This window comes from Aspergillus glaucus, assembly GCF_001890805.1.
Source record: "Aspergillus glaucus CBS 516.65 unplaced genomic scaffold ASPGLscaffold_8, whole genome shotgun sequence".
In the NCBI taxonomy this organism is placed as follows: Eukaryota; Fungi; Ascomycota; class Eurotiomycetes; order Eurotiales; family Aspergillaceae; genus Aspergillus; species Aspergillus glaucus.
The window spans coordinates 85,074-95,948 of NW_019170460.1; the positions used below are offsets into that span (position 1 = coordinate 85,074).

The 10,875-nt window shown below is 48.8% G+C and overlaps 2 protein-coding genes across 2 annotated transcripts; both read left to right on the forward strand.

The window, feature by feature from the left end:
- The first annotated feature begins 5,835 nt into the window (after positions 1-5,835).
- ASPGLDRAFT_1400422 (uncharacterized protein) lies at positions 5,836-6,914 on the forward strand. The gene has a single exon (XM_022541691.1). It carries the CDS (start codon positions 5,973-5,975, stop codon positions 6,510-6,512), a length of 540 nt encoding a protein of 179 aa, XP_022401652.1. The 5' UTR covers positions 5,836-5,972; the 3' UTR covers positions 6,513-6,914.
- A 401-nt stretch (positions 6,915-7,315) lies between these two features.
- Positions 7,316-10,497, forward strand: ASPGLDRAFT_124561 (tyrosine protein kinase SWE1; the record flags this gene model as incomplete). Its single annotated transcript, XM_022540490.1, has 2 exons — positions 7,316-9,715; positions 9,772-10,497. The coding sequence occupies 2 exons, from the start codon at positions 7,316-7,318 to the stop codon at positions 10,495-10,497; spliced, it is 3,126 nt and encodes a 1,041-aa protein (XP_022401653.1).
- Between the last annotated feature and the right edge of the window lie 378 nt (positions 10,498-10,875).

The following is a 10,875-nucleotide window of genomic DNA, read 5'->3' on the forward strand; positions in this document are numbered from 1 at the left end:
CAATTAAATTTCAAGGAACCGAAATTTTGAAACTTGCAAAAGTCACTTTTTTTTTTTTTTTCTTTGACAGCGGAAATCGCGTATGTAACTGATGACTCGCTCCACCACGCCATGGGCAGGACAAAAAACTTGTTAGTCATGCGGCTTGTCAGAAAAACAGTACAGTCTATATATTATGTATGTATGAAGAGAAAAGCCCATGCTATGTGGATGGGAGGTACGTAAACAGTGGGAGTTTCTGCATAGGGCAACTGATTGATACGGGCGTATCTTATCGGAATCAGGTCAACCGAGGTGGCCACGAACGATCATGTTGTCTCAAGAATATGCATCGAAATGCAGAGAAAAGGGATTATCTCCGACTTGAATGCTTTCTTTTTCTTGTAGAACATTACCACCACTACGGTTATTCTTGTAAAATGTAAAAAAAGGTACAAGAGAGTGGGATGAGGGGAGGAAATACACACCCACACTAACAGCGATTAGATCCGCCTTTCAACACCGCCCAATGGCGGGAACAAGCGCCGTAACTTTGTATACATATACCATTCTGTTACTAGCGTCATGGCTATGATGCAATTCCACTCTCGCTACAAGAGCACTACTCGGGGGTACCATGTACAAAGCAGGGTATGGCTGCTACATCACGCATTATTAAATCACGAGTGAGAGCTCAATCCAAAGCACGTTCTACTAATCGGACCATGCCACTCACAGGTTGACTGTTTGTCGCAGACTAGCAGGGATTTCTGCATCCCTGCACGCGGGAGGGAAAATGATTCCGCACGGCTTCCACACGGTACAGAACATTGGACTAAATCATTATTGCTATAGAACACACTATACATGAATTCTGTAGCCTCAAACCAGACCATTCTGGGACACTTGCATGGGACTTCCCACGCGTGGCGGTTGCTCGAATCAATCACATCCCACTTATTATTATTGTCTGATCGCTCGCTGGCTGATAGACAGGCGGATCGCATCCTGCCGACTTCCCACGCTATCCAAGTGCATGGGGTCAGTGAGCACCACATGTGCTTTAGTCCGCAGACGGTGATCACAGACCACAGACAGAGTCTGTCGACGCTAATTGGTGGCAAGGGATATCATCATTCGGCCTTCTTTCGACCTCATGCCATTTCTTGAAGGATCGAGCCGCGATGTACAGGGACTAAGATGAAAATCTCCACCTGAAGGATTGCGAAGACCAAATGAGATTCACCGAGTAACTAATTCATCGTACGTGAGAGGTCAATACGTACTCCGAAGTATGTACTCTTGTACCTATCGCCCACATCATGTCTCTACGCATTGATACGATTACTATATCCGGAATGCTGAAACATGGACTAAGATGTCGATGACGACCCCTTCGGCTTAGATCACTATGTGAAGAAATGCGCGTCAGACGTGAGAGACAATACAGGCTAAGTCTTGTTTCTCCATTTCCGCTACTCATCAATTATGTACAGCGAAGGGGGTTGTCAATTCAACAATATATTATTCGATATACTCCAGAACAAGAACAGAAACACAAAAATGACGAGAACAATATAACAACAGATACACATCACATCTACCAATCATCGGTCTCTCCCTCACCTGATACCGCCAAAGCGACACTTGAGGTCCTATTTACCAATTGCTTGGATGATCTGTTTCACATCGGGTGGCGTATGCTTCCGAGTGGAAGTGTTCTCCGCTAGGGCAGTCTAAAGGAGACCCCGGCTCTGTCCGTCATATAGCTGTTGAACGTCTGCTGAACCGTACTCAGCGCAAAAAGCTGCGGTGTTTCCCCCACAATATCGGGTCGCGAACTGTCTGTGCTGTCTCAGCACGTCTCGAAGCACTCCTGTCGTGAGCCCTCTAGTTCTGAACACGGGATTCCAACTTGGCTCGCAGTTGCTTTAATACGCGTGTAGTCTGGGAAGACATTGTCTATATAGACTCGACAGATGATGTTAGACATGAAGCGTACCTCCTCGAGTTCGGCTTCATTGTCATGGCCCACGGCTCTGAGAGCTCCAATGCCGAAATGCTTCCAATTTGAAAGTTATCTTTGGGAATTTATCACCCACGTAATCGTGAACTTGCCAGGTAAGCTTCAAACGAGAGATCTGATCTCTGCACTCTGCCAACTCCTCTTCAGCTCTATGCTTCATTCTGTTCATTGCCCGTCTATAGCGTTCTTCGAGGTTCCGCGAAAAAACACTCCATAATTGCGGCTTATGGAGAGTTGCATGTGCAGGACGATATTGAAAGATGCAGCATGGCCGCCAGACTCTCTAATTCTTTCAAATTATCATTGGAATCGGCAAACATATCGAGTAAGCTGTGCATTTCCTGAGAAAGCTGGCATTTTTCTGAAGATGGCCTTGTTAAAAGGCGACAGAGAGTGTTGCGAGTGAGCACTCCATTCCAATTTCAGTTGAAAAGTACCAACTCCAACAAATGGTATGGTGCTGGTTGCTAGCCAATCGAACAGTTCCATTATCTCTGAAGGGTTTTGGACTGTCTGCATCTCATCGAACGGCCCATGTGTGGGACGTCCAACAGCAGACACTACAATTCGTCCATCAACGATCTTCTGAGGAATTGAGAAGTCTGGCATCATAAAATTTGTATCTGGAATGGGCGCCGCTCCGTCAGTTCCATTTTGAAATATCTACCGTTCTGCCGTGATGCCCCAATAACGCTCATGGCCCGGCCGGCCCGGTCCATAATTTTTGTGCATCGGACAAACTTTCGCTTCTTCTCGCGTCCTATCAATGCATTGCTAGCTCAAAGTAGAGGTAGAGAGCACACGCTAGAAAGAAGAGACATTATGGGGAACGATTCCACACCATATCTTGCAAGATGTGGATGACTTCTCCCTCATTTCAGAGTGTGCAGCTGGAGATCATCTTGGGTTGTAGGCCTGAAGGATTAGATTTTGGAGGCAAAGACTAAAAATCAAAGAGATGGTTGATTGAGAGAGAAAGCTGCGCGAGGTTGCACCTATAGAATCTAAGCTGCACTAATACGGAAAGAGCCTAAACAGGAAGGTGCATTCATGACGATGAATACGAGGGATTAAACACGCCTCAATTAAGCCCTGATTATCAATGGTATACCAGTGTTAACTATAGACATATTATCTTACTACCGCTGAATGCATAACGGAAGCATTTTTGACCTGGGAATAACGCGAATGCAATGCCGCGACATGGATGCCACGAAATGTCCTCCCCGTACAAGATATTTCTTTTACATAGAAAAAAGAAAACATCGAACAGAAACGCGATCGCCAACTCTGGAAAAATTCTATACTCCCTGTACACGTATGGAAGATCCCATCGGGCTTCTACTCCCCCACGCGCCCCCCTCCCCACCCCAATCGTCGGGTGTTTATAATGACTCGCCACCAGAAGAAGTCTATTTGAGACAGCATAGGGCGCGAAAAAAGAGTATACCGCTTATTCCCCCACTCAAGGAGGCGTAATTACGAATCGCAACTTTATCATTGCTATTCCCATCCATCCACCCGATACAGCACATGATCTGTTTATTCCCAGTGATTCATCATCGTATTTTATGCTTTTTAGCATGGCACGTGAGCATGTTGCACATTTTGTATGTAGTCTGCATTGTATGCTGTATACATGCAGGTGAACTTGGCATGTTATGGGCCATTCAATTGGATGGTACATTACCTACTTCGAGTCGCTACTATATAGGCCATAGAGATGTTAATGCTCTCGTCTGACTTTACATGTGCTTCTTTTCCATTGCACTCATTACTGAGCCTTTATTTCTTTTCAAGTGCGGTGGAATCTTCGGTTTATTCGGAGGTGTTGACAATGTGTATACAAAGTGGTCAAGATATATATCCGCGCATCACTTTGTCCTGCATTCCATCACTAATGTAGCTTCTATATATATGAACAGCTTTCTGACTTGACTTGCCTCGCAAAACCACTGCTCCCACAAAGCACGTCTTTATCTTGATATACATACACTAGACAGGTCATAAAATTGACATGGATAATGTCACGAATTACTGGGATTGATGCAGTACACGTGATTGATCTTGTTTGACATCAGAAGCATTCCATTTCCTCACAAGAATGCAGATATATTCCTCCGATTACGTAGCTCATATATCGGAAATGAAAGCCGGAAAGAATCTATTATGTGATATTCTAACTCATACGGAGTGCATAGTAGCTACGACCACATACTTGCTATATGCTTGACTGACATGCAGACCGTCAATGACAGAAAGACCCGAGAAGTCATGGAAGTCCGACCGCTATGCATTCATGCATGTCAGACAGTCACGGACCAATGCACTTCAATGTCCCGGATCCAACATATGCTCTACGACGCCACTAACTGCTACCATTACCACCGGGTCTGAGATGAGAGCAACGGGGTAAGAGTGCCAATGCTACTATGGCAGTCATGCCCATGTTCGTTGCACAGCTGTCATGGGACATGAACTGTCGTTAGCAAGTCAATTGCCTGGTCCAGGGAGCGTAAGACAAATTGAAGGATGTTGACCGATCCGGACATGTCAATGTCTCTCCACGGAATTGGATAATGGGCCACTGTTTCGGCTATGCACTTGTTTCCATGGTTCTCTGCTGCTGGTATTTGTTAATCCTTCAGACTCCAATGGAGGCGATGCACTAAAGTTGCGCGTTCGAGATAAAGCCGGCTCTAGTAGCAGTGGAATGAAACCAATGAAAGAAGTTCCAGCAAGAAATATTGCAATTAGGCCCACTTGTTATCGGCTTCAAAGTCGATAACACTCATGTCGTCATTCTCAAAGCAATTGAATTTCTGAGCGCATAGAATCCCATCCCGTGTGGCATCTGCATTGAATAGAGGTTAGGGACGAGCGATTAATGAGATTTTGCCTCGTAGTCGGACGATCCGAAACGATAGATTAGTCCCAAATTGCCTGGATCCAAGTTTAAATCGAGCGCAAAGTCAGGTGTAGGGCAGGTTGCCGTGGACAACTGGTGCGGTGAAGACAATATATACCAGTTTTGCACGGAATAATTGACAGACAAGAGGGATGGCGCTGTGGCGTAAGGGGGTTCAGGTTGAAACTTGGGCATCGTCCACTACCATTATCTCCATACTTGTTGCGCACATAAAATCGCAAACTTTATGCATGCTGACTAACGACGCCTCGTTCTCTGCAAGGGAATAATTCCAATTATTTGTTTGAAGATGAAGCACGGGGGCGCAACGCATGCAATGTAGCTGTATGTTGTTCGCATTAGCGTTTTTGGAAACTTTGCGGACCGAATGGCTTTGTTGAATCCCGGAAAGTCTGAATAGGGTGCCTGAGGATGAACCATGGTAACTGGTCTCCCGAGCAATGGGTATACAGATCATATCACGACCGGATCCGATCAGGACAGATCGAATGCAATCATCTTGTCAACGTTGCTTAGTATCCGATCCCCCCAAGTTGGACACGTCGCGATCAGTAGGGCACGTGGATTGGCGGGGCGCGAGTAGCCGTACAGTTAGGTATCGTAAGTCAGCACCTATTCATCTCAAATCTTTTTCTTTTGAACTTCATCCGAAGACAAGGAATTTATATTCCCAGCATTTAGATAGGGACAGTGCCTTTCGCAGGGCAAGAGATTGCACGCGAGGAGCAGAGGTACGAAGCAAGGGTTCTGGATTGGGTTATTGATACCATTATCACCCCATACTCTGATGGCTATCGATATCGATATGCACCCGTCGTGGATCTGGAGTAGTACACAGTAGTACTCCGTAGTATCTATTTTAATCTCCGCTACGATGGTTGCATCATGTAGTATCAACGATACAATAATATTTTCCATCAGAATAAGTGGTTCATGAAGAATAAGTGAATATGACTATTACTACTATAGGGGTAGTAGAACAGCGTAACAAAGCGTAACAATAGTATAAACAATAACGTGACCGTGTATCATGACGCCATGTCACGCGTTTCCGTACCCGGGACTAAGCCAAATCGGGCATGCGTCAACACAACATCCACGCGCGGCGCGTTGGCGCTTTCGAGTCCCCCCCCCAAAAAATTATACTCGGCCAGAACTACGGTTACTCTCTTTCATCCTCAAAAACCTCTTTCCGTTCTCAAAGCTCTTTATCCGGATTCAAGAATCAACTTCCATCGTACCTTATTATCACTGGTTGCGATCCTTTTTCGGAACTTAAAACATTCTTTCTTCCTTTCTCTTGGTCCTCTTTCGCCTCTTTCGTGTCGCCTATACCGCAATTTCCCAATTCGATACTTTTCCCACTCGCCCCTCCCTTTTCGCGACAACTCACACCCTCCTCTCGCTTTGGTCGCTAATAATCGACATACATACATTTCTCGCGTGGCTGTCCAGTTAAAAAAAAATTTCTTTTCTTTTTTTTTTTCTCTTTTTTTTTGGAGGGGCGCCTTGTCTGTCGACATCATACCCCTTGCGCGCGCAGTCTGTCCTCCCCTCCTTCCTCAACGGAAGGGATAGATAACCGCTCCCTCTTCGCTGCGTTTCGCTTGCCGCCCTTTCTGTTCGTCGTCTGTCAACAGCCTCTTTTGTGTGTCTCTGTCTCTTACACCGACTAAGAGAAGAAGCACTATCGCCTTCCTCGCTTCGTTCCTGCCGATTCCGCGCATTTCGCGAAGAAAAAGAATAGAAGGCGCATCGCGGTTGTCACTTCGAAACATTCCCGCATCGCAGGTTGCGCCTACCGTCTCCCCGCTGCAAACAATTTCCTGGCGTTTCAGCGCGCGCATACATTATAATCGTGTCGTGTTTGCCCCGCGTGTCGCGCGCGCGCGTTTTGTGTGGCCTAAGCGCATAGGAGGAAAATATTCCCTAAGCGCATCGAGCCTTTTGGCGTCATCGAATTCCTCCGGCCTCGCCATGTTCTAGATTGATGCCAATCGATCATCGCCCTCCTTCGTCATTTACCCTGATCCACATTGTTACCAAATTTCCGGCGTCTCCCAGTGGACGATACGTACCTTTGCGGCCTAACCGGCTCCGCATTCCACAGCTCTGGTCCTTGGGCAGGAGAAATTGCGCTAGCACTGCCACTGGACTGTTTGTGCTCGGTTCTCCACTGTCGCTCTGTTTTGGGTCTTGTTGTATACAGTCAACATCCCATTGTCGTCTTGTTACCCTACGGAGGGATCGTCTTTGACATCGGTCATTTGATTCTCTCCGAAGAGTCACACCATCGCCTTTAAAAAAGATCTCCGTTGACACCTCTTGGAAGAGATCTTCCTACTATCATTCCTGTCGTGACTCATACATTCTCACTCATCATGGTTGCAACATTTTCGCCGCACCGGGATGCGGGTGGCACGCTCCATCTGCCCTCGCACTCGGGCATTCACCATGTTGATGCTAGTTCGGCCATCCGGCAACTCCGCCGTTCATTGTCCCGGTCACCCTCCAAGGGCTCGAATTTCTCCCTGCTCACCTCGCGCAACCACTCACCATCCAAATCCACCACGCCATACGTCTCGTCTCCACTGTCGCCGTCGCGTCGGTCCGGCCAGGGCAACTTTGTACTGCTCCCGAGCACATCCCAGCAGTCTCCCTTTGCCGTGCCTTATCCACCAAGCGCCAAAATCACCCGGCCGGCCATGCGGCGGACACGAACCTCCCCCCGCAGCCCGGTGAAGCGTGTCTTGAACGTTTCGACCGATCAGGGCAACGCAAAGCCTCTGCAGCCAGTTCTGGCGCCCTCTGGGGAGGAGAATTCACCTACGACTCCCGAAATTGACATCGAGACTACTCCCGACCAACCAGCAGAGGATGTCTGTCAGCACAACGCTTCGGCCTTTGCAGAGAATGCGCTGGGCCCACGGCCAACCCTATCCCGCATTGAGAAGCGCCGGAGCGGGACGTTTTCGTACGCAGCGGTTAGCCCTCTGAAACGCAGTGATGGTACCATGAACTTGGATCAGGCTTCCCGTGGCAGTCCGTCCGCAAAGCGGCGCAGCGTCTACACACCCAACTTGTCTGGCGAGTTCAGTATCTTTGACAACGACAACGATAACGATGATGCCATCATGATGGGTGACGAACCACTTGATACTGAATCTGAAGATGACATGCCGCCGCCGCCAGCCCCGGTTTCGCCTTTCAGCCCTTTCGCAACTGTCCCAAAGCGGTCGTGTTCCCTGCGACGGTCAACGTTGCAACAGCGCCAGAATGATCGCCCTTCTCTCTTTGGCACGCCTGCTGCACCATCTCGTCCACGCCTGGATCCAAATCTGTTCCAACCCAGCAAGGAAAGCCTTTTCTCGCCAAAACCGGAATCGAGCAGCTCGCTGTTTGCGACATCTTTGAATAACGCGGCGTCTCGCCAGGGCCCTCATCCTTTATCGCGGACCATCACCCAATCGTCATCCAGTTCGAGCCTTGTCGATGACTCGCCAACCCATGAACCCGCTCACAAGAGTGAGCGGCCGCGAGGCATCGACTTCTCCAAGTCTCTCCCTGCGGGAGCAGCTACGCGCCCTGCGCCAGTCCGCCGGTTAAACCGAGAGGATTCGAATATGTCCTCGGAGTCGTTTGCCACTCCTGAGAACTATAAGCTTGTTAAGCCGCTGCCGGCGGCGTTCATGTCGACGGGTCTGATTTCCAAGAAGAATCGGAATGCCGAAGACCTCCAGCACTCGCTGCGATCTAGCAAGAACATGCCAGACACGCCATGCAAGCGGCCCATCAACCTGTTCCCCACTGCCCCAAAACCATCCGAGGCAGTGCCTCCATCTCCGTTTAACCCTCCTACCACCAGCCGCCCGAAGCCGGGCCCTTTTGCCCGTGGCATGGGAATTTTCGGCAACAGTTTCAACAAGCCTGACCTTTCGCGTCGCAGTAGCTTTGTGAGTGTCGACGGCGACGACGCACAGGCCCAATCGCCCTCGGCCCGGTTCGACAGCCAGCCTCTGAGTGAATTGGAACTGCCTCCCACACCCACCAAACAGTCATTCTTCCCATCGCGAACGTATCCGCCGGCGGCCTCCCAGATTGCGTCGTTGGAGAGGTTGTCGGAAAGCAGAGCGAGTCCTGTGAGTGAGAAGATTCTGCGTGGATCACCGCGGACGCCACAGGACCACATCTTCCCTCCCGACCCTAGTGGCTTGTCCATCACTGCGCAGAATGAGCCACACTCCATTGGGTCAGATTTCAACGCCTCCAATCTCCCTGCAACTCCCACTGGACCTCGTGATTCTTTCCTGCTGGCCGGGAAACGCTCAAGTCTCCAGCTGACTGGATTCAACGCCCCCGACGTCGATCCAGCCTTGATGTCTCGTTTCCAAAATGTGGAACTCATCGGCACCGGTGAATTCTCGCAGGTCTTCCGGGTCACTCAACCACATGGCGAGCCCTCTATCTTCTCCCTCCCGCCAACCGGACCAAAGTCCCCAGATTCGTTGCCCAACCGAGTATGGGCTGTCAAGAAGGCCAAACAACCATACTCAGGATTGAGGGACCGTGAGCGCCGTATTCGGGAAGTGGACGCCCTGAAAACGCTCACCAACTCGGACCATGTCATTTCTTTCGTCGACAGTTGGGAAGCTAGCGGCCATCTGTACATCCAGACCGAGTTCTGCGAGGAAGGCAGTCTCGATATATTCCTGGCCGAGGTCGGACTCAAAGCCCGATTGGATGATTTCCGCATCTGGAAGATTCTGTTGGAACTGGCTTCAGTAAGATCTCACCTCGTTTTCCATCGGCATGCAATGAAATACTAACCCACCGACAGGGCGTTAAACATATCCATGACATGGGTTATATTCATCTCGATCTCAAACCGGCCAATATCTTGGTATCCTTTGAGGGTGTGTTGAAAATTGCCGACTTTGGCATGGCAACCAGATGGCCAGCTGAAGAAGGTATCGAGGGTGAAGGTGATCGCGAATATATTGGCCCGGAAATTCTGATGGGCCAGTTCGACAAGCCGGCCGACATCTTCTCCCTCGGCCTGATAATCTTTGAAATCGCCGGGAACGTTGAGCTTCCTGACAACGGCGTTTCATGGCAGAAACTCCGGAACGGCGACATGAGCGATGTCCCCAGCTTGAGTTTCAGCTCGGACTCCTACGTTTGCCGAGACGCGTCTGGCAACCCAGTTTCGGAGGAACCTTCCTTCGAAGACCTTTGTGCCTCTGACTGTGGTGATGACGACTTTGGAGTGGGTAGCTTCATGGGAGGTCGCAAACCCAAGCCTGTCCCTATGCCTCGTAGTGGGGATTTGGTGAACCCTCCTGAGTTCATGGTTGACGCAGACCATGAACAGGCATTGGATAAGATTGTCGGGTGGATGATCTCGCCCGATCCGTTCCAGCGTCCCACAGCCGACCAGGTATTGCAGACGTATGGTGTCCAATTTGCTGAACATCGTCGTCGGGCCGGAGCCACAATCTATGAAGGCAACTGGGGTCCTGCAGATGAGATCCTCGTCGAAGACGCCGAGATGATGGATGTCTGAGCTTACTATTCTCCTTCCCATTCGACACGTGCATTTAAGCGGAGTTGGCGTCCTTTATAGTCCTCTGCGGTTCTTCTATTTACTCACGCATTTCCGCAACGGCGTTGAACCTGGATACATTTCTGGACTCATTTTTCCCAGACTTATATTTTTATTTTTTATTTATTTTTTTATTTTTTTTTTTAAAAAAAAAAAATATTCCTCTTTGAATGACTCTCGTTCTGCTGCTCAGTGGGATATACATACTTTTGCGGGCCAATCGAAGGGTGCTGCAATCGCAAATGTTCCTCCTGATGGCTTGGACGTTTACCTTGGATGGTTTTTTTTTTTTTTTTTTTTTTTTTTTTTTTTTTTTTTTTTTTTTTTTTTTTTTTTTTT

What these genes read in the sequence shown, in the direction of transcription:
- ASPGLDRAFT_1400422 (XM_022541691.1), top strand. Translation starts at nt 5,973, where the DNA reads ATGTCACGCGTTTCCGTACCCGGGACTAAGCCAAATCGGGCATGCGTC.